This window comes from Aquarana catesbeiana, linkage group LG06 (assembly GCF_042186555.1).
Source record: "Aquarana catesbeiana isolate 2022-GZ linkage group LG06, ASM4218655v1, whole genome shotgun sequence".
Lineage (NCBI taxonomy): Eukaryota > Metazoa > Chordata > Amphibia > Anura > Ranidae > Aquarana > Aquarana catesbeiana.
The window spans coordinates 211,211,718-211,235,836 of record NC_133329.1 but is presented as its reverse complement, the minus strand read 5'-3'; the positions used below and the strand labels follow the sequence as shown (position 1 = coordinate 211,235,836).

The 24,119-nt window shown below is 43.0% G+C and overlaps 1 protein-coding gene across 3 annotated transcripts in view; it reads right to left on the bottom strand.

Moving 5' to 3' along the window:
- The window catches only part of USP7 (ubiquitin specific peptidase 7), a 636,127-nt gene that overhangs the window by 487,587 nt on the left and 124,421 nt on the right, over positions 1 to 24,119 (bottom strand). For all 3 annotated transcript variants that reach the window (XM_073632969.1, XM_073632970.1, XM_073632971.1), the window contains 2 exons: positions 22,583 to 22,713; positions 1,374 to 1,428 (listed from right to left, as the gene is read on the bottom strand). In XM_073632969.1, the coding sequence (XP_073489070.1) occupies positions 1,374 to 1,428; positions 22,583 to 22,713 (186 nt within the window). The remainder of the gene's footprint in view (positions 1 to 1,373; positions 1,429 to 22,582; positions 22,714 to 24,119) is intronic.

The window sequence follows — 24,119 nt, the reverse complement described above, 5'->3', positions numbered from 1 at the left end:
AGACAGATTAAACAAAGCCTTCTACAAAAGGTTTTACTCGTTTATCTGCTGTCTTCCAAAGTGCAGATCTGTTATGAAAAAGGTTTCTTCATCTGTCACCAGCACATAGGTAAGGGCGGAGAGACTGCAGTAAGAGCCGACTTGAGGAAAGGCACACACACACACACACACACACACACCCCTCCACACAGCAGAATAACTGTTCTGAATAGACAAGCTGTCTGCTGAGCTCTCCCCTCCAACACAAATTTATCTCAAATTTATCTCATGTTTTGGGAAAACCTCTCAGAAGTGACTCATGCTGATAACAGAGGAAGGAAGAATCAGAGAGAAACCACACTTGGGAGAAAGACAAGTAAACACTACAGACATACTGTATGTGCTTTGCTTAAATTCCACGACTGGGTATTACAACCACTTTAACTATGTAACTACGTAATTTTTAGCCTGGTGTCTAGCCCTGTGATTTTTGTAACAAATCAGCTTCTTGTAATAGGAGCAGGACTCAAACCTGGAGGGTCAGCACTCAATTATGACCTGCAGCAGTGCAAACTTGTTGAAAAGTACCATATGATAGGAGAATGCAGAAGGATGACCTTCACTGTGAAAGCAACAACCGAGGTTGTGTTTATGATCAAGCTGCTTTGTTGCTGCAGTGACGATCAAAGCATTGTCTGTGCTGTATGGCAGGGTTGTATGAATCAAGATATCGGCATTGACAAAAAGTTTATGAGAAGTCTACAGGAACCTGCACATTGTACCCGCAATCAGAGTTGCAATGCTTTGCCAGCTCATTTACACAAAAAACTGCACTTTTAACTGCAAATGAGGGTTAATTTATCTATTTAGGAAAAAGGTGGACTTAATCTTTAGAGCCAGTTCACACTAAAATGCATGAATTTCTAGAACATTCCTGCATGCCCCTTTGCAGTGAGTTTTGAAAGCACATTCATTTTAATGGCCTGCACAATACAGTGGACCATAAAAATTTAAAAAATAAAAAAACAGTACTAGCATAATTTTTAAAATGCATTGCTCCAAACTGCATGGTACTGCGGTAACATGCGATTTGCTGCCTGCAAACACACTTCATTTGTAATTTGTGTTTAGGGACCTATTAACAAACACCCATGCACAGATGCCAAGAGCAGCGTTTACCTGCAGCAAGAAAAACCTGGACCGTGCTCAGATAAGAACTGGCTGTCAAACATTTCAAAGACACAATAGCTGGTGTAATGTGTCTAGCCCTAACCTTACCAAATTATAAGAAAAACACGCATTGAAATAAAATTACATCTTTACATAAAAATTGACAAAACTACTAGGCTTCAGAAAAAAAAAATAATTTAACACCTGCGACACCTAAAACTTACCACTCTGCACAATTCCTGGACATCATGTTGCATGAAGCTGTCTAAGGTCTCCCATCTGTAACAAAAAATAAATATAAATTAGCATAGAGATACAGACATACAGAGCCAGTACACTGTATTTGCAGAGACTGCAGAGAGATGTAGAAAAGAAAATTTAGCTCTGCATAGTAAAAGACACTATGATCATCTGCACGTGCCGCTGACTACATTTCTGCAAGACATCAGCAAAAAAAAAAAAAACCTGCAAACTGAATTCTTGGAACCACATCAACTCTTGTTCTGCCTTTCAGCCTAATGTATTTCATGGCCAGTGAACATGGCATTCCTGGGTACCGCTATGGGTGATGCTACACTAAGCTATATTCCCTGACAAGCTGTACAGGAGGCAGCCATTACAGTACATTGGTTTCTATGCAGTGTCTGTTTTTTGATACACAAGATACAATGCCCAGTGCATAATGAGTTCCAACATTGAAAAAGCTTCATACATGTGTTATCCTCATACTCGGAAAGAGTAGAATGGGTTTTGGGGTGCAATTCTATGTATGCCTATGCTGTGTGTGAACAATATCCTCTAAAACTTACAACTTTGTGTAAAGAATTTCATTTTCCTAAATTCAATTTTCAAATGACTCACCATTCTTCTAAAAATAACTTGGGGTGTTTACGCTCCAAAATGTGGTCATTCTACTGTCCTGGTGCTACGGGACTCAACAAATGTGATAGGTAGTCCGTAAATTAAAATGTGTAAAAAGAAAAAAAGTGGTTGTAAACCTCTAACATAAAAGATAAACAGTCCCCTTCATAGTGTCTACCTGTCTGTAATTAAAGTGTTAGCTGAGCAGTGGAGGACACAGTGGAGGCTCCTTTATTCCAGAATGCACTGGGAAAAAGAAAATTAGGACAAAGCAGCTCCAGCCACTTCCTGTTTGTACAGAGCAGGCATACGGTAACTTCATTTGCTTGTGTGTGCAGACAAAAGCATTAAGCCAGCAATACTGACAGTGCCAGGTAGAACCCCAAGCATTGAGCATTATTGCCAGTGGCAAAGCTTTTTGTTTCAGCAACGTTGAGCTGGACCGGGCCAAGTGTCAGGAGATCAAAGTTATGAATCCATCTTGCAGAGAATTCATAAAAAATGTCTGCCATCACACAATAACCTAGCCAGACCAAAGCAGATCATTTTGTCTACATTACTTCCCCTTCAAGAACTTCCCACTAGAAAAGCAACATTTTCATGGGCATTTTTCAAGAATTCTTGCAGCTTCAATGCTTCATAAAAAAACCATGTTATAAAAAATACAAAGCCTAGTTTACACTTTTGTGGATCCCTGAGCCATGTTTGCGTGGGCAGGGCAGCTGTGCCTGTGTTTCATGCAGAAAATCGGTTCATGCACCATTTTTCAAATGCAGCGGCATTACACTATGCAATTTCCCAGTGGTTCCTGCCGCCACAAACGTGCTTTTTTTTTAGATGCGTTGCCATTTAAGAATGAAGGCCAGCCTCGCGTGTTTTGAGAAAACAGGTGTGATACCCACAATAGTGTGAACTTCGTCTAAATGCTATGGGCACATTCATGAGTATTGCTTCATTCTTCATAATCAACACATGCTGTCAGAACTATTGGGGTTAAAAAGAATATATATATATATATATATATATATATATATATATATATATATATATATATATATATATATATATATATATATATATATATATATATACACATACACACACACACACACACACACACTCTTTTCTCTCATAACTGAGGAAAAGGGACCCATTCAAAAACTGTCTTATAAACAAGGCCTTAATTACAAGAAATTGTATTAGCAATAATTTTTATTATATTAAATTATATTGGAAAGATTATATGCCTACTTAAATGAATAATTATATACACACACACATATATACATACACACACAAAATGTATTAGTATATCTTACTAATATGAGTATAGCAGGTTTGAAGTACTATGTGTGAGGAAGATGTATAGGAATTTTGTTAATGGCAATACTTAGGCATAGCCAGTGTGTTTTTCCTAACCATGGCTTGCCTGTAGGTGCTGGAAATATCTTCTAAACCTCCATGGTTTAGAGATATTTACAATAAAGCCGCGCGCCGATGTCTATGGCGCATGCGCACTTTAGAAAGGGCAGATTGTGCCGTTTGTAAAGGGGTCATGCCGTGACTGAGTCAGTCACGGCATGCGACTCCGGCCAAGCACAGAGCCAGAGTTTGCGGCCCCAGAAGGAAGAGGAGTGAAGATGGATGCTCGCTGCTAGTGGGGACAGCGGTGACATTGCAGGCTTCAGTTTCAGGTAAGCGACACATAATGGCATTATGCTTTACCTTTGCAGGGAAATAAAGAGGAAGTAAAACCCATCAGGGTTTACTTCTTCTTTATTTAACCCTCAAGGTATGTGAGAAGTTAATGGTCTTATCTAAAAACTTCCTTAAAGCCATATATCCCATAGAGCAGGGGTCTCAAACTGGCGGCCCTCCAGCTGTTGCTAAACTACAAGTCCCATTATGGCTCTGCCTGTGGGAGTCATGCTTGTAACTTTCAGCCTTGCAATGCCTCATGGGACTTGTGGTTTTGCAACAGCTGGAGGGCCACTAGTTTGAGACCCCTGCCATAGAGAGTCTGACACAGACAGTTCATTATATTTATAGCATCCTTCGAGGATCATATCAAAAGGTTATTTGGAATGATGTTTTGACACTTTAAGAAACGTTCCAAAATCATTTTTTCTGTCTCATCCATTGACAGTTGCATAATATCATACTTTCTGGATGTCCAAAAACAGTCCAAAAATGTGGAGCAGGCACTGGCAGCACTAAGAGGCCAAATAAAAACGGAACTGCCTACAGCTCAGGCTGCTTCTGATGGGGAAGCCCTTTCCCTGGACTTTTAATACTGAGGGCGTATTATCTAACCACCTGGGTTTTCCTTGATGGCTTCAAGGGAGGGGCTGAGGAAGTTCCACCCCTTAAAGACTAAGCAATCAAGTGTTCCTTGGAAGCAGCACTGAAACAAGAGTGCTTTACACATCTCTATTACCAAACCCCATACGGAACATAAGTTTATAAACATAACAAATCATAGCTGAAGCATAAGGTCCCAGACTCTGCTCCACCTGCTTTATTAAGAGAGTCTACTCAGGTGGAATCAAAAGTTTTTTTCTACTATGCTTTAAGGTAAAAACACTCCACTACCTGTACTAGCCCCCTTGTCCCTAAACATCTGGCTCCCTTTACCAATCCAGTGCTGTCCCGTCTGCAGCACAGCTTCTCCACTCCCTTGTCTCACAGGGGACATATGCTGCAGCGGGAGTCATAGGTTCCTGTTGCTGTTAAACTGCCAAAACTTTAATCCTCTTCTGGTGAAGCCATTCCTTTGTTGATTTGGTTGTATGCTTTGGGTCGTTGTCATGCTGAAAGATGAAGTTTCTTCTTCATGTTCATCTTTCTAGCAGAAGCCTGAAGGTTTTGCGCCAATATAGACTGGTATTTGGAACTGTAAATTTCCTCTACCTTGACTAAGGCCCCTGTTTCAGCTAAAAAAAAAACAGCCCCAAACCATGATGCTGCCATCACCATGCTTCACTGTTGGTATGTTTGGTTGTGTTCTTTTGTTGATGTGCAGTGGTATTTTTGCACCAAACATATCTTTTGCCATTACGGCCAAAAAATTCAACCTTGGTTAGATCAGACCACAACACATTTTTCCACATGCTTTTGGGAGACATCAGATGTGGGATTGCAAAATTTAGACAGGCTTGGGTATTTTTCTTTGTAAGAATGGGCTTCCGTCTTGCCACTACTCCATAGCCCAGACATATGAAGAATACGGGAGATTGTTGTCATTTGTACCACACAGCCAGTACTTGCCACACATTCCTGCAGCTCCTTTAATATTAAGTTGCTGTAGGCCTCTTGGCAGCCTCCCTGACCAGTTTTCTTCTCGTCTTTACATTAATTTTGGAGGGGCATCCAGTTCTTGGTAATGTCACCATTGTGCATTATTTTCCCCACTTGGTGACTGTCTTCACTGTGTTCCATGGTATATCTAATGCCATTGAAATTCTTTTATACCTTTCTACTGACTGACACCTTTTAACAAAGATCCCTCTGATGCTTTAGAAGCTCTCTGCGGACCATGGATTTTGCTGTAGGGTGTGATTAAGAAAATGTCAGGAAAGACCTACTAGAACAGCTGAACTTTATTTGGGGTTAATCAGAGGCACTTTAAAATGATGGCAGGTGTGTACTGACTCCTATTTAACATGAGTTTGAATGTGATTGCTTAATTCTGAACATGGCTACATCCCCAGTTATATGAGGGGTGTGCACACTCATGCAACCACATTATTATTTTTTTTTTTTTTTTTTTTATTTGTACTCCCCCCACTCCCTTCTAAAAGATATCAGTTTGATTTTCACTTGAGTTGTACAGTTTATAGGTCACATTAAAAAGGTGAAAAGTTCTGAAATGATTCATCTTTGTCTCTTTTTTACATCACAGAAACCTGACATTTTAAACAGGGGTGTGTAGATTTTTTATATTCACTGTAGTGGCTTGTAAAGTATGAAGAAAAGCAGTCTTGCTGGAGAGCCACTAGTATGGAGATACACCCAACAGACATCTTGGTTACCAGAAAAGGTCACCGTACTGGTAAGGGATTCTAAGGGAATATCCCCGATGAGTAAAGCGTGGTTTTCTGCCAGGAAGAATAAATGAGATTAAAGTGATTGTAAAGGCAGGTTTTTTTTTTTTCTTAATCACTTCCCATCTGACCACCATCCAATGACAGGAGCGGTGCGGCTTTTGTTCCGGGCCGACATCATAACGTCGGCCCATTCAAACAAGGAATGTGTGCGATCAGGCGTGCACAGCCCGGCACTGTCCCCAACAAACGCAGATCAGTAACTCACTGTTCCCTTGCTCTTCTCTCCTCACATTGGAAATGGTGTGTGTGAGAGGAGAGAAGAGCCGGTAACAGCCAGTTACCAGTCTGTGTTTAAATTTGTGATCGGCTGTGACAGGTAACCTGTTTTAAAAATCCTATTTTCTTTATCGTACATCATAGGACACAGCCTTAAATATTTACTTAGTGCTACGTCCCATAGCAATGCTACTTGAGGGGAGGGAGACACAACTAGCAGGGCACCCCCAAACCTTCAGGACTTATACTGCTGCCTGCAGCACACTGCGCCCAAAGGCGATATCCTCATTCATCCTCATTACATCCACGTGGTAAAATTTTGTGAATGTATGGACCGAAGACCAAGTTGCGGCCTTGCAGATCTGCGCAAAGGAGGCCTGGTGACGCACTGCCCAAGAAGCACTAACTGCTCTGGTAGAGTGCGCCTTAACTTGAATAGGGGGAATCTTACCCCTTAAATCATAAGTTTGAATTATAACTTACCGAATCCACTTAGTAACAGTGGATTTCGACGCTGCCTAACCTTTTTTAGGACCCTCTGGCAGAATAAATAAGACATACGAATCTAAGCAGTTTTCTTTAATAGATTTTCACTGCTCTCACTACATCAAGACAATGTAGTGACTTTTCTTCCCTGGAACATGGTTTTGGGAAAAACGATGGCAGGACAATATCTTCATTCATATGAAAGCCTGAAACCACTTTTGGCAAAAAAGCCTGGATGAGGGCGTAACCCCACTCTGTCCTCATGAATCGAATATGGCTCAAGAAAGAGCAGCCAATTCTGAAACCCTCCTTGCTAAGGATATAGCAACCAAAAATATCAGCTTCCTAGTCAGAAGGACTAAGGGAACATGCTGTAATGGTTCAAATGGCGGTTTTTGTAACACTGACAAAACTAAATTCAAGTCCCAAAGGGTTAAAGGTGATTTAACTGGCTAATCTACATCACCCCTTGCATAAAACCCCGGACTAAAGAATGCGTAGCAAGCGGTCTTTGAAATAAAATCGATAGGGCCAACTTCTAACTCTCTATGCCCAATTGTAGAAAGGCAAGGATTCTATAATACATCTCAGAGGGTGCCCTTGGATTCACACCAGGAAACATAAGCTTTCCAAACTCTATAATATACAGCTCTGGAAACTGGTTTATTTGCATTGATTTAAGTTGATATAACTGACCTGGAAAGCCCACGCTTCTTCAGAATGTGGGTTTCAATAGCCAAGCCGTTAAATTTAGCGTTCGTAAAGTAGGATGGAATATCGGCCCCTGTGATAGCAGGTCTGGCCTTAGTGGGAGAGGCCAAGGACCCTCCACTGCCATCTTTACGATTTCTGCATACCTGCATACCATGACCTTCTGGGCCATGCTGGTGCTACCAAAATCACCAGCTTTTTCAGCTTGATCCTGCAAAGTCGTCGAGGCAGCAACTGAATCGGGGGAAAGCGTAGAACAGTGAAACCTGATCCCACGAAGTTACCAGCACATCTGTTCCGTATGCGAGTGGATCCCTTGTTCTGGACACAAAGTTGACTAACTTCATGTTGAATCTGGACGCTAGAAGATCTATGTCCGGAGTGCCCCATCTTTGGCAAACAGTCGAAACACTTCAGGGTGAAGAGACCATTCCCCTGGGAATAACTGCTGGCGACTTAGATAATCCGCCTGCCAATTTTCTACTCCCGGAATGAAAACTGCCGATAGGGATGGGACATTCCTTTCTGCCCAAGTTAGGATATGGTTCACCTCTGAGCTGAGAGACTCTTGGTGCCCCCTCGGTGATTGATATAGGCCACAGCCGTGGCATTGTCGGATTGAATCCGGACTGGACAATTCTTTAACATGGAGGTCCAGGTTTTCAGAGCCAGATACACTGCCCAAATCTCTAGGCTGTTGATGGGCAGGGCTCTTTCGAGTTTTGACCACTGTCCCTGGACAGTCGTCTCCTCTAGTACCGCTCCCCAGCGTGAGGCTGGCATCTGTGGTTACTACTTTCCAGATTATTGGTCTGAAGGATTTCCCTTTCAGCAAATTCTGGCTTCGTAACCACCAACTGAGGCTTTGGAGACACTCTAGGGGACAGCCGCATTGGCAAATCCAAAGCTTGGATCGTCTTGTTCCAAACAGAGAAGATTCTGTTTTGCAACAGTCTTTAATGGAACTGGGCATAGGGAACTGCTTCGAATGAAGCTACCATATTTCCTAATAACCTCATGCAAAGGCGAATTGAAGGATTTGCTTTTGGACCTGACCATCCGTACCAGCTCTTGTATGGAGCTGATCTTTGCTGGAGGCAAGAACACCCTTTTCTGGGCTGCATCTATGATCAGGCCTAAGTAATCCAGCCTTCTTACTGGTTTTAAGGAAGACTTCTCTAGGTTGAGGATCCAACCAAGACTTTCCAAGTACCTGGTTGTAATGCGTACGCTTTGCCTTAAGCAAGTTACTGACTGGTCTATTAACAATAGATCGTCTAGGTACGCAAACACTGTTATGCCCTGTGCCCTCAACCTGGCTAGAGGTGGGGCCAGTATTTTTGTTAATACCCGTGGTGCTGTGGCTAGCCCGAAGGTTAAGGCCGCGAACTGAAAGTGCCGTTCTACTTCGAATCTCAGAAACCTTTAGTGAGCTGGCAATATTTTGAGCAAATTTTTAGGAACAGATTTAGATTTTTTTTAGATCCAGAATGAGTCTGACATCTCCATTCGGTTTTGGTACCGTAAACAGGTTTGAATAGAAACTTAAACCTTGTTCTTCTGTGGGGATCTGTACGACTACCCCTTGAGTCAATAATCGGTCTAATGCTTTTAACAGGGGTTGTCTTTTCCCTGGACCCTTGGGAACGTTTGATCCCAGAAAGTGAGATGGTGGAAACTCCCCAAACTCTAGTGTGTATCCTAGAGTCACTGTGGAGAGAACCCATCTGTCCTGAGTTTCCCTCTGCCAGACTTCTGCAAAATGCAGAAGTCTTCCCCCCTACCTTGGTGAGGGGAGACGCCTCTTCATGAAGAGGTCTTAGTATTCTGCTTTGTAGTCTTGCAGCTCCAGGTCTTCCTTTGAGCCTGGGCCTGACCCTGCGATTTTCCTCTGGAATCTGACGGTGGAAGCAGTCGCCACTGCCTAGAGGTGGATGCGCTTGGCGCAGGAGAGAAAGTCTATTTAAACAAAGGACGTTTATACTTTCTTTTGACTGGCAAAAGAGTACTTTTTCCACTGGAAATTGTCAGGATGTATTTAACCAAATCATCGCAAAATAGTCGCTCCCCATGAAATGGGAAACTAGACAGTAGGTTTTTGCAGGGTGCTTCGGCAGACCAACCCTTTAGCCAAAGGGTCCTATGCATGTTTACTAGCACAAGTGCAAGGCGAGACGCCTGGTGAATAGAATCCTTCATAGCATCTATGGCAAAACAATGCTTTTGGTAAATCGGCCAACTCACTGGCCTGTTGTGCAGGGAGCTCGTTAAGGGCCTCTGTGAATTGTTTTTTTTAAGGACTGACAGATGCCTATAGCTGCAATTGCAGGCTGAGCAACAGTACCTGCTAAAGAAAAAAAGGATTTTAACAGGAATTCCAACTTTGTCTGTTGGATTCTTTAGCATTTGTGCATTGTCCACTGGAAATCGCAGCATCTACTGCTGGAACTTTCCATTTTTTGGCAAACTCCCCCCCCCCCCCCCCCCAAGGATAGAGAACTGAGAATCTTTGAGGGAGAAAATGCTTATCCGGATGATCCCATTCGGTATAAATAAGCTTCTCTAGTAATTGATAGTACAACCGCACTAAAGGATGCCCCTGTAGAGTTCCAATTAGGATGAAATGCGTCAGCAAGGCTCTTTGTTCTCTACACTGCTTATATTTTCCATGTGATCACTTTTTTAAATATTGTATATTGGTTGGTTCCAATAAATATACCCTTTTTTGATGTGCACCATTGGAGCATTCCATTTTTTCTTTCCCATACTTTTTGGTTTGATGAGATTTGGATGTCCCCATTGGATGTGTCGTTTCCTGGGTTCGGTGGATACCATTGCAGTCGTTCCAACAAAGAGGAGATACCTTTCTGAGATCCGGGGCCCCTACCACCATCTGGGAGAGCTATCATCTGGATTTCTAAGCTTGTTTGATTCAGTGTCACTGACATTCGAATCCATCTGTTCCGGTAAGTGTTTACACCTCCTTCACTTCAGGATCTATTATTAGACAAATTGCATGTCGGAAGACCTTTTCACCTCCATTGGATTTTTCACTTATTCCACTGCTGGACTTTATCATATTTATATGTTTCTTCACATTTATATTACACTGGGTTAATATCCATTGATCATTGAATCTTATCAGTTTTCACGTGTTTTTTGTCACACTACGTTTTAGCGCTACATTTTTTACATTCTCTAGTAATGTGTGGACTGGAAACGCATGTACTGGTTGTGAAGTTTCAAGGAACCCAAAGAGGAAATCAGACATTCAGCGGACTCTGTCAGGGGTAGCATGAAAGTGGAGCGAACCATGTCCGTAAGGATTTGTACCTCAGATTGTGAAACTGAAACTTCAACTGTTGTTTCCTCCGCAGAGGAGTAATCAGTTTGTTTTTCCCGATCGTTTGAGGGCAATACCTCATCCAGTCCCCACTATTCCCCTGTAAGGGGTTTGGAGAGGGAGAGAGGGATCTAGCACGCTTCTTATCCCCTTTAATGAAGGATGCGATTTAAGCTGCTAACCTTCCTTCTAAGCCCTGCAGGGCAGAGGAAAATGCATCTTCAGTCACGTATACTGGGGCTGAAGTGTGAGAAGCAGTTGCACCACCAATGGCTTCCAATGACTCACCCTGGCTTGCCATGTCAGGTATCTCCGGAGAGGATGACGATGTGGAGGCATGTCTGGAGTTCCTAGCTCCTGGGGGTGGTTTTGGTGCCTTAGTAGTAAGCCTTGAAGCCATAGTGCAAAAAAGCACAAAAAGCAAAAAGGTACTCTAAGAACTGTTCTATCTGAATAGTAGGAAAAACAGTGGTAGCATAGAATGATCTAAAGCTAAACAAGAAGTTTTGTCCTGTACTGCAAATGCCTGTGTAAACCACTCACATGCACCAGCGCTTCTGTGTCCAGTGGCAGCATTGCTTCAGCTGCTCTGATAGACACTGGCTGTTTCCCAGAGTATCAGCTTTAAGCTTTTTCAGGTGTGAGCCTGATTGTCTATGCGCCACACCCTTTCCTGTGCTTTAGCAAGAGTCACCTCGGAGGGGAGGAGGGGAGGGGATTTACACAGCCTTTTTATCAGCTTTTCAGATTTATGCTCTTTTAAACATAACATGTATCCCTATCCACTCAGTTTCCCCATTTAGGGGGAGAGGAGACCCCTTCCTCCAGCTGCTAAGACGCATGCTGTATTAGCACAGATTTAAACAGGGTCTATACACTATTACTCCCTCTAGAGGAGTTTTTAATGCATTTTACAATATAATTGAAAGAAAAGTCATAGGTGGGCTTTGCACTTCCTATGCTTTCCTCTAACCTTTTCCTCGCTGCAAGATACTGCTGTAAACAGACAGATCCAAACTTCACCCATCACGGCAGGCAGGGTGTTTAAACCTTCAAAGACTGGGGCCCTTTTAATAGGGGTTCCACCCCTTTGGGCCATGTATAGCAGCCCTCAGGACAGCTTTAGGTAATGTAGCAAGACCACAAAGAGTCCTGGTTCCTAGGGTCCAGCCCTCAAAGAGGAGTGTTACAGGCAAAACCTTGTTCTTGTATGCGAGGCCCGGATACCATCCTGGGATTGATCCGGTTGGAGGTTTTTTAAATCCAGCATGGATGGATCCCTCCTGGAGCTCCACAGAGCACATCTTCACTCGTGCCAACACCTTTAGACACTGGCAAAAAAAAACTGAGGACTCCTGGAAGGAGGAGGGGTTATATAGGGGAGTCAACTTCCTGTATTGGTGTGCCAGTGTCAACACCTGAAGGTAGCTATAACCCACTAAGTAAATACTTAAGGCTCTGTATCCTATGATGTATGATAAAGAAAATCCTATTTTCTTAATCGTACATCACGGGATACAGAGCCATAGTAGTTACTACGTGGAATTTCCCAGAGCAATGCCAACTGAAGGGAGGGAGACAACAAAATTAGGGCACCAAGAGACCAGATGGCTTAGACTGCTGCTTGCAGTACACTGCGCCCAAAGGCGATATCCTCATGACCTTTACATCTACTTGATAGAATCTGGTAAGTGTATGGACAGAAGACCAAGTTGCGGCCTTGCAGATTTGAGCCATGGAGGCTTGGTGATGCACTGCCCAGGAAGTACTAACAGCTCTGGTAGAGTACGCTTTAATTTAAAAAGGTGGATATTTCCTCTTTAAACCATAAGCTTGAACAATTACTTGTCAAATCTATTTAGAAATAGTAGATTTCGATGCTGCCTGTCCTCTTTTAGGACCTTCAGGCAACACAAACAAAACATCCGTTTTCCGGATCTGAGCAGTCATCTTCAAGTAGACTTTGACAGCTTTCACGACATCCAGAGAATGTAGTGATTTTTCTTCTGCAGAACAGGGTTCTGGGAAAAAGGCAGAACAATATCCTGGTTTAGATGAAAAGCTGATACCGTCGGTAGAAAATTAGGATGAGGACGCAATACAACCTTATCCTTGTGAAAAAATTAAATATGGCTCTTTACAAGAAATAGCAGCCAACTCTGATACACTTCTTGCAGAAGATATGGCTACCAGAAAAACTAGTTTCCTTGTCAGGAGGACCAAGGGAATATGTTGTATCGGCTTAAAAGGCTGTTTCTGTAATGCCGACAGAACTAAATTCAAGTCCCAAGGCTTCAGGGGTGACCTGACCAGAGAATTAAGCAGTGTTACCCCCTTAATAAAGGCATGAACCAAAGAATGCGAAGCAAGTGGTCGTTGAAATACCAACGAGGCCGAAACCTGGCCTTTGATAGTACTCAAGGCCAGCTTAATTTCTAACCCTATCTGTAGAAAGTCAAGGATTCTACCCATGACATACTTCCTGGGGTGCCAATCCCTGGATTCACACCAGGAGACATATGCCTTCCAGACTCTAACATATGACTCTGGAGGCCGGCTTCCTTGCATTAACCAAGGCAGACACACCACTGAACCTGACAGCCCACGCTTCTTCAGAATGTGGGTCTCAATAGCCAAACCGTTAAATTTAGTGTTTGTAAGGTTGGATGGAAGACCGGACCTTGCGAGAGAAGGTCTGGACGTGGCGGTAGGGTCCATGGAACCCCTACCGCCACCACCTTTACGATCTCTGCATACCAAGATCTCCTGGGCCACAAGAATCAGACTTTCCTTCCTGCCTGATCCTGCGAAGAAGTCATGGAAGCAGAACAGGAGGAAATGCCTAAATCAGTAAAAACTGATTCCACGAAAATACCAAGGCATCTGTTCCGCATGCCAGCGGATCCTTTGTTCTTGACACAAAGTTGTTGATCTTTGTTGAACCTGGACACAAACAGAGCCACGTCCGGAATTCCCCATTTTTGACATATTGTCAGAAAGATGTCGGGGTAAAGAGACCATTCTCCCGGGAACAACTGCTGGCGACTCAAGTAGTCCGCCTGCCAATTCTCTATCCCTGGAATGAAGACTGACGATAGACAGGGTATATTGTTTTCTGCCCCAGTTAAGATATGATTCACCTCTCTCTAGGCCGCACGACTTCTCGTGCCCCCTTGGGGGCTGATATAGGCCACTGCTGTGGCATTGTCGGACTGGATCCTGATAGGACAACTCCGTAGCCTGAACGTCCAGGCCCTCAGAGCCAGGCGTGCTGCCCAAATCTCTAGAATATTGATTGGCAAGGTCGTTTCTGATTTGGAACATTTTCCTTGGACAGTCACTTCTTCCAGAACTGCTCCCCAACCCAAAATGCTGGCATCTGTTACCACCTTCCAGGTAACTGGAAGGATTTTCCCTTCTGCAAATTCTTGGCCATCAACCACCTGAGGCTCTGGCGCACCTTTGGAGACAAACGCATTGGGAAGTCTAGAGCTTGGACCTTCTTGTTCCAAGCCGATAGGATACTGTTTTGCTGTAGTCTCGAATGAAATTGAGCATAAGGAACGGCCTAGAATGAAGCCACCATTTTCCCCAACAATCTAATGCAAACTCGAATAGAAGGATTCTTTTTTGCCTTGATCATCTGAATCAGTTGCCTTATGGCACTGATCTTTGCCTGGGGCAAGAACACCCTTTTCTGAACTGTATCTATGATCAGACCCAAGTATTCCAAATGCCTTGATGGTTTAAAGGAAGATTTTTCTAGGTTGAGAATGCAACCTAGGTATTCCAGGTAGCCGACTGTGGTGACCAAACTCTTGTCTAAGCGGGCTACCAACTGGTGTATCAAGAGCAGAACGTCTAGGTACGCTAGTATTGTTATACCTTGAGCCTTTAATCTGGATAGCGGGGGAGCCAGGACCTCTGTAAACACTCGAGGTGCAGTAGCTAGACCGAAAGGCAGAGCTACAAACTGAAAAAACTGAGATTTTCTATCTCGAAGCGTAGCCATTTCTGGTGAGCGGGAAAAATAGGTACATGGAGGTAAGCATCCTTGATGTCGATTGACACTAGAAGCTCTCCACCTTGTAGAATGGAGACCACTGATCGGATTGACTCCATGCGAAAAGTGCGGATATTTAAAAACCGGTTTAGATCTTTGACATCTAGAATGGGTCTGACAACCCCATTTGGTTTTGGTACCGTAAAAAGGTTTGAATAAAACCCCAATCCCTGCTCTTCCATGGGGACCACCGATATCACCTTTTGAGACAAAAGATGGTCCAATGCTTGAAAGAGACTTTTTTCCTGGATCCCTGGAAACGTTCGATCTTAGAAAAATAGGAGATGGGGACTCTCGGAACTCTAGTTTGCACCCTAGAGTTATGGAGGAGGCCACCCATTTGTCTCGACACTTTTCCTGCCGGATCCTTGATAACTGCAGAAGTCCGCCCCCCCCCACTCGAGCGAGCGGGGGCACCCCTTCATAAGGAGGCCTTAGTACTTTGTTTTTTATGCTTTCTTCCCCAGGACTCTGGGGAAGAAAGTTTGTCACTGGGGTTGACTTCTTGAATTTGACGGTGGAGGCCGTCAAGACTACCTGGAGGCTGATGCCCCTGGCACTAGATTAGAAGCTGGTTTAAATGAAATATTCTTACTCCTGTTCCTAACTGGCAAAAGGGAACTCTTTCCATTAGAAATTCTTTGGATGTATTTATCCAGATCATCCAACCACAGCCGTTCACCGGGAAAGGGAAAACTAGCCAGGAGCTTTTTGCATGGCTCTTTGGCTGACCAATTTTTCAACCATAGTATTCTACACATATGCACCAGACCAAGCATAAGGAGTGAGGCCTGGAGAATAGAATCTCATAGCGTCTAATGCAAAACATAATTGCCCCTGGTAGCGCGACCAACTCTTGGGCCTGCTGATCAGGAATAATCTTGAGTACCTGTTTAAACTGGTCTCTCAAGGATCGACATACACCAATTGCTGCCAGGCTGAGTTACTGAACCTGCCAGAGAAGAGTGATTAATAGGAGTTCCAACTTCTTATCCGTTGGATCTTTAAGCATTTGAGCATTGTCTACCGGACAAGTCAAACTTTTATTCACAGAGGATATAACAGCACCAATTGCTGGAATTTCCCATTTTTTTAATAAATTTTTCCTCCATAGGATAAAGTGTTGAAAACTTTTTAGGAGGGTAAAACTGCTTATCTGGGTTCTTCCACTCAGAATACATAAGCTTTTCCAGCAATGAATGGATAGGAAAAGCATGAACACCTTGGGGAGGCTTTAGTGAACCCAAACAAGAAGTAGGCTCATCAACCGACTCAGGTAAAAAGGTAGCATGAATGTGGAAGCAGACCAATTCAGTAAGAGATATTACCATCAAGCTTTCAGATTGTGAACCTGATCCTTCCGCATTTGACCCCTCAGAAGAGGAGTCATCAGCCTCTTCCTGGTCCCCTGAGAGAAATGAGTCATCTCCTGCTCCCGGTTACCCGGAGGGCCCTGGGTAATGGATGGGACCTATCGCGCTTAGTCCCATTCTGGGATGCAATTAAAGCTGCTATTCTCTGCTCCAACCCCAATATGGTTGAGAAAAAAAAAAAAAAACAATTCAGTAACAGACAGGGGCTGCGTTGTTGGAAACAGTTGCAACACCTTTCGGCCCAGATGGCTCACTCTGACCAGCCACCTCAGAACCTTCAGGGGAGGCTGCCTTTTTTTTTTTTCAGAGACAGTTCTAGGCTTTTTTGAGCTTGAAGGAGTCCCTCGAGCCCTTTTTTGGGGTGTTTCTAGCCCCCCCTTCTGACCATAGCCCGATGCACAAATGCAGCGGTACTACTAGAAGAAATCGCATCCACTGCTTGAGCAACAGTCCAGCCACTGCTATTAATGCTCAGCCTGATGCTTTTAGTAAATGTGTCAAGGGAATGCCTGTGTCACCAACCTCTTACATGCCCCTTTTTTGTTCTTGTGCCCCTCTGACATCTGCAAACAGCAAAAATGGAGCTTTTAAAACAAACATACTCCCACGCTGGACGTTGCAGGACGCCAATGCCGCGCTAAGCCCCACCCCTTCCGACACATCACGCCCCCTTCTCTTTTCGAAAGAGTTTTCCAGCGCGGGCCTTCGATTTTACGGGATCGGCGTGTGTGGGGAGGGGTTAGCAAGGAGGAGACCTAAGACAGGACACCTAGCAGGGGCGGTGAAAGAAAACGGAGCGGTATTGCAAATCGTTTTTTGCTTCCCCCTAATCCAGGGAGAGGGGGGGAGAGCTTTGCCCAGGTGGGGGGTGATTGGTGTTAGAAAATCCACCCCAAATCTTACCGGAGGTCTGAGCTGCTCGCCGGAGTGAAGCCTGCTGTTTCTGCTGCACAGCGTGATCTTTGAGGAAGCACGATAAGGTATGTGCTCTACACAGCCCCCAGTGGTGACTCTTAGGCATGACAACATTTACTTTTTTTTTTAACCACTTAAGCCCGGACCATTTGGCTTGCCAAAGACCAGAGCACCTTTTGAGATTTGGCACTGCGTCGCTTTAACTGACAATTGCGCGGTCGTGCGATGTGGCTCCCAAACAAAATTGACGTCCTTTTTTTCCCCAGAGAGCTTTCTTTTGGTGGTATTTGATCACATCTGTGGTTTTTTGCGCTATAAACAAAAATAGAGCGACAATTTTGAAAAAAAAAAAAAAAAAAACACTTTTTTTTACTTTTTGCTATAATAAACATCCCCAAAAATATATAAAAAACTTTTTCCTCAGTTTAGGTCGATACGTATTCTTCTACACTTTTTTTATACCAAAATCGCAATAAGCGTTTGGTTTGCACATACGTTATAGCGTCTACAAAATAGGGGTTAGTTTTATGGCATTTTTATAATTTTTTTTTTTACTAGTAATGGCGTCGATCTGCGATTTTTATCGTGACTGTGACATTATGGCAGACACATCGGACAATTTTGACACATTTTTGGGACCATTGTCATTTTTACAGCGATCAGTGCTATAAAATTGCACTGATTACTGTAAAAAATTACACTGGCAGTGAATGGGGTTAACCACTAGCTGGCTAGGAAGGGGTTAAGTGTGTCCTAGGGAGTGATTCTAACTATTAGGGGGCGTGGCTACGAGTGACACTTCACTGATCATTGCCCCCGACTACATGATCAGTGACAGTGTCACTAGGCAGAACAGGGAGATGCTTGTTAACACTAGCATCTCCCAGTTCTTCCTCTCCGTGAGAGGTATCCCTGTGGACATAGAGTCTGCGGGACCCACGATCCTACTCACGGAGCTCGCGTGGTTGAGCACGCGACCACACGGCGGCAAACTCAAAGGGACGTACAGGTACGCCCATTTGCCCAGCCGTGCCATTCTGCCGACGTATATGTACAAGCGGCGGTCAGCAAGTGGTTAAAGGAGACATTTGATAAGAATTTTAAAAATTCCTTAGAAACCTCCACTTACCTTTCCCGCCACAGGGATTTCTGTGGTAAACCAACAGACCCAATTTTCAACCCTCACGATGGGTTCCGTTACCAAACCTTCAGGAACCGGGGTAACTCGGGGAATCCACACTCCTGGACCTGTAAAACTTTATGGCTGAAAATACCAAAAGCACTGAATCCCAGGGTGCAGCTCTCTAAAAAGAGAAGCGTTACAGGCAAAACCTTGTTTCTTCGAATACGAAGCCCGGGTACCATTCAATTCGGCCTAGAAAAGACACCTTGAATGGATCCGGTTGCAGGAGATCCCCGCTGTGTCATACAAGCGATTTCTAATAATCCCACGTGGCTCTGGTGGTGGTCCCTGACACGTTGCACTGGTTTGCATTTATATTAAAATGCTTTATTTTTATAAGGCTGTAACCTACCATACCGTGTGTTATGTATGGCTTGCTGGCTGCAGAATGAGGGGTGTGATTTATGTCGAGTTGGGCGAGTTCACATTTACATGTACAAACCTAATGTACCTCCCACATTCACTCCCATCCCAAGTATTCATGGGAAATGTAGGCTGATTACAGTTGAGAGAGAGAGAGAAAAGGATATGATGCAATCACTGTTCTAAGAGATCCTCCCTGCCAGAAAAGATGCATTCACAAAGCTGACTTCTTCAAAATTAAATTAGTCATAACTCTTTAACGGTAAGAAATTTCACAAATGTAATAACTGCTTAGTGTGTGTGGGGGGGGGGGGGACTAATGGGGGATTTTTTTTTTACATCCAGGAGTTCTGCTTTAAGGTCCTGAGGGAGGGACAGGGTGCCACAAGGGGGGCCTGAAAGATGAAGAAAGTATGAATACAGGTTTCCAGTGAAAGGGATGAAGCTTGAGGTCTTTCGAAGGGATAGATGAGGCAGAAAATAGCCATATTATGGTAATGAGAGCTAGATTTTGGTCAGATTTGTTTTTAGGAGGGCCAGAGTAAACTCTGGGATAGCATTGACTGTCCTCACTTCAGGCAAAAGATTATTTACAAATATGATAAAAAATAAATTGGCTGTGTGCGCTGATCAGGAGCCGGTTGGCTGTTGGTTTTCCAGCATGCTCGTCTAACAGGAAGGCTTGCTTCCGTCAGGCCAGCTGACATACACACGGGCTGAACGGCCATTTTTATTGAACCGGCCAACAGTTGGCCCATGTGTACTAGGGCTTTAGGGATCCACTCTACCCTTTAGGACCTGGATTTTAAATGCCATGCCGTTAAGCTAGAGACTAAAAACAGGATGTAATAAATATTCTTCAGAAAACAGCTCCATAAGGCTAAAGCCAGTCGGAGACCACCCAAATTTCATTCCATGTATGGGCAAGGCTGGTAGTACAGAAGTATCTCTACAGATCGACTTCTGTACAACCAACCTGTTTGTTTTTTCTCGATCAGTGCCACCGGCTATAGCTGGTAGGCATGATCAGTGTGTTCTGGCAGCGGGTAAACTTCCCTACTGTTAGACTACAATAGCTCAGTGAGAAGGATTCCCCTATCCTCACTGTGTCTTTTTTCATTCGACCCACTGGCTGATTGAAAAGAAAAAAAATGTAATGTTTAACTTGTGATTCTAATTCATTTAATAAAGACTTTACAAAAATAGTGACATTTTGCTGCTTAAAAACCCAGTGCGGGAACATTCCCATTCAAATTACAGTTGGGGTGTGCAGCCTTTATCTCTCACCTAGGTGTCTTTCCTATTACAAAATGTAATGTATGGGCTGCCTAATGATATCCATGCACAAAGGTCTTCTGGCCTAGTTGCCATCAGAAGAATCCTGGTGTCCCTCTCCCCATTTATTTAGTTGAGTAGCCAAGACAGAATGCTCAGTGTAGGCATACAAAACCTAAAAAGGGACAGGGCAGTAGAAAGGGAACTAAAAAAAAAAACAAAAAACAAAAAAAAAAAAACTTTCTGCAAGCAGAAGCAGCAGTGAGGATTCCCCCACGCTAAATGGCAGGAAAGACTGTAAAGCACACGCGACACACCACTCAGTGGATGATGTTAAAACACAGCTCCTCAACATTAACTTTTTTTGTGGTGAAACCTGCAGGGATGAGAAAGTCTAAAGTGCCCAGTGGTGCAAACAAGGTATCTCCCGATACTTAGCCTAATCAGAATACTCAAAAGTAAGTCTTTAGAGACAGGCGAATGTTTAGGCAATCCCAACGCTCTGGACCTTTTTGGGTTGCAGCTAACTTGCACTAGTAAATGGAGATCTGGAAAGAACCGCAATGCCAAACCCACTGCCTGAAAGTAACTTCCAGGCTAGCCCCTCAGGTCAAGTCAAGCGAGGTCCAGGTAGAGTACGCCAAAATGAAATTGAGGAAAGGTGGATCCAGACAGCTGCCATGTAGAAAACAGCTTAGACGGGGTTGTAGTAAAAAAATCTAGAGATTCAAGAGAATAAAAGCAGAGATCAAAGATGAATTCAAGGAAAGAAGGATAGCAAAAACTCGTTTGGAATTTTCTCAGCAGAACTGGCTTTTCCCGTATCCAATCTGTTGACGGCAAAGTAACCCAATATTAGAGAATTTCCCATGTCCCTAATTGGATGAAAAACACACTAATTTTTGGCAGTCAAGCTGACTACATTGTTTTTAAAGTCACCGACACATTGTAAATTAGTTCTGGCATAACTCTGATCTAACAATCTGTATACGTGTTCTGAGTCGGAATCAAAATCCTGAAATCAAAGAAAGCCAGCCAGCATTTTCAAAAGATTAGCAATGGTAGTGTCTCTCTCACTCCAGCTTTCCTTTAAAATATAAAACCCTGCCCACATTTTTCCCAATTGTAAGCTGCATTGTAATACAAGGCGAATGTGTTTTTTTTAATGAATTCGCAAACTAGTTTAATTCAATGAGATTGAGTGCTGTGCATGACTCAAACTTTTCCACTGGGCACTTCTGCACAGCTTCAACGAATGAGGTAACAGACACTGGGCAGACTGCACTGACTAGGTTTTTAAGGGGAACGCCACTTTAAGCTATTAAAAAAAAAAAATTCAAAAACAATTTTTCATGGCACTGACAGTAGGCCATAAGAACTCTGTGCATTGGTATTGCCACTAAAGCATATCGACATCACTGTTAATTGTGAGGCAGTAGTTTGGTGTCAGCCTGCAGCAGGATGTATGGTGGCTGGCAGGACGTACAACGTGATTGGAAAACGAGCTCTGAAATTTATTAAACTAAAACCTTATTGCAAGATGCCACACATTTTTTTTTTTCAACTGTAAAAGGAAAAAAAAAAACAAAAAAAAAAAACAAAAAAAAAAAACAAAAACACCCAAACATGACTTCACCCTGAAAAGCTAGATTAATAAGGCGCATCACCTACAAAAAGGAAAAAAACAAGTATTTTGAGTTTCACTTGTGCAAAAATAAAATGCGAAAACGGCATCACAAACTTTCACTTCTGTTAGGGACAGATTTCTAAGAAATCCTAGTTGAGAAAACCTGCAATAACTCAATCTTACACTTAAGACTATCCCAAGAATACAAATGTAACCATTGAAAAACAGCATACACATCTGCCACTACTAAAAGTAGTGTTGACATACATGTTTCTCTCTGAATTTGAGCATAGACAGACTGGAAGTATAAATATTGAGGTGTGGTTGAAAGATGTGCAGGATCTGAGTGTCTCAGGGCTAAGGGAGAAACCTGGTTTCAATCAGAATCAGGTACCCTATAGATTTAGGCTCCATTCACGCCAAGGCGGTCGGTTTTGCTAGCAGAATCGCTGCGATTCTGCCCGTGATTCAGTAACACCGCAAATGACGCCCTTGGGATCCCCGCTATTCTAAAATGGCACCAAACTGTGGCGTGATTTTGACGCGATTGTCAACGAATCGTGGTAAAACGCACAGACTCGCGGGACACCCACAACTTTTTGGGCACCCAATTCTGTTTACGGGGTTTTACCACGATTGCCGGGCGGCAATATCCCGCTGCGATTTGGTGCCATTCAAAATAGTGGGGATCGCAAGGGCTTTCTGCAATTTGTAGAGTTTCCGAATCGCGTAGATCCCGTCCACAAAACGGAACGCCATGGTGTGAATGGAGCCATACTGTTTCACCATGTACCAACACAGCACTAGAATATGGCAACATGCAGGACGAGGTTACAACTGCAATGCAAAAGACAAAGGAAAAAAAAATAAAATAAAAACACACGCCCCCTATAAGGATTTTAAATACTTACCCAAATGATTTTGTTAACTTCTTAGTTCCCACAGGCTTGTCACTGTGCTGTAACTCATAGAACACTCGCTGCAATGCAAGAGGAACACTTTTCGATGAGTCATCCCCTTCTGTAGGCATCATATACACAGCCTTGGAGGGGAAACACAAAAAACACATTGATTACATCAAAGTGATTGCAAAACCGTCACCTTGTAAAACAACCCATTCACTTTAAAATAGATATGAAAGGCAAAACATTTGTGTAGACCTAAAAAATAGGGGGGGGTTATTTGTAATTTTTTTTTTTTAATAAGGAATTACATTCCCTCTGTTCTCAGCTACATAAACTGGGGGAGGACAAACAGCAGCACACTGATCTTCCCAGTGAATGGCTGTGCATTCGATGTGTGCCAAGGCAAGTGTGATCATTGGAGAGCAGGCTGAGTTCCCAGCATAGCTAAAGAACTGACCACACTGTACTTCTCCTGCTTAGTGTGGTCAGTTTTTAATAGGATAGCAGAGGGACTGGCAGGAACACCAGGGGTTTCACACAAAGGAAGCAACACAAAACAGGATACTTTTTAATACAAGTACATGGTACAGCAGGCGCATATCAGGAATAGGAAATGTTTGGTTTACAAACACTAAGTCTAGGTTCTGCTTTTTTTTTTTTTTTTTTAAACATCTCATTTTCATTACGTTTCTTTTGTTTTACGATTCTTCACTTTGCGGTCTCATTCTAAATCAGACAGCCACTCTCCACAAAAGGGCAAACTTAATATAAAACATGTCTGTCTACTGGAGAAAGAAAAAACGGTTTACACATAGGATGGAAAATATAGTGGCTTTGTAAATATTCTTTATTATTGTCGGCATTTCAGAAAAAAAAAGTTTGGTAAATATATGAAATGTGAATCAATAGTATGCAGTTTTCTCTGTAGCCAGCTACAGCTGGTTGTAAAAGCTGTCTGTAAAAGAAGCAGCCCTTCCCTTTTCTGATAGCTCCTTTCAAGATTTTATTTAGATAAAGGTATGGGTATCTTGTCATGCATTACATTTTTATGCAAATATGGATGGGTGTGTGTAGATATACAATCATGCATGGAACGTGTCAGGTTTGGCTTTGTTTCTCCACTTTGTGTCATACCAATACAAACTAAAGAAAAACATGAGAATACCTAAACAATTTTTTGGGCAAAGTGGTGCATTATCTGACAGAAATGCAGGAGTGCCAATATTTTTGGCCATGACTGTATATTATAGATATAAATCCGTGTAACCGTGAAGAAAATCCCTTTTGCTTGGCTATACAGTTCTGCACGTTTCAGAAGTAGTCAAAACCTTATACGCAGAAAACAGGCCCCTCAATGGGCTAAATTTTACAGTAAAGTGCAAAAATACTGGAAGATTGTGATCCTTTTCACATCTAATGGCAGATTGTCAGGTAGTTTAGGGTCCAGCTGATCACAGCAGTTTAGAATAAATTTCAGCTGAATGAAGCCTCGGTTGAAGGAGCCACAAACACAAGAGAACTAAAGCTGGCCATACATTATACA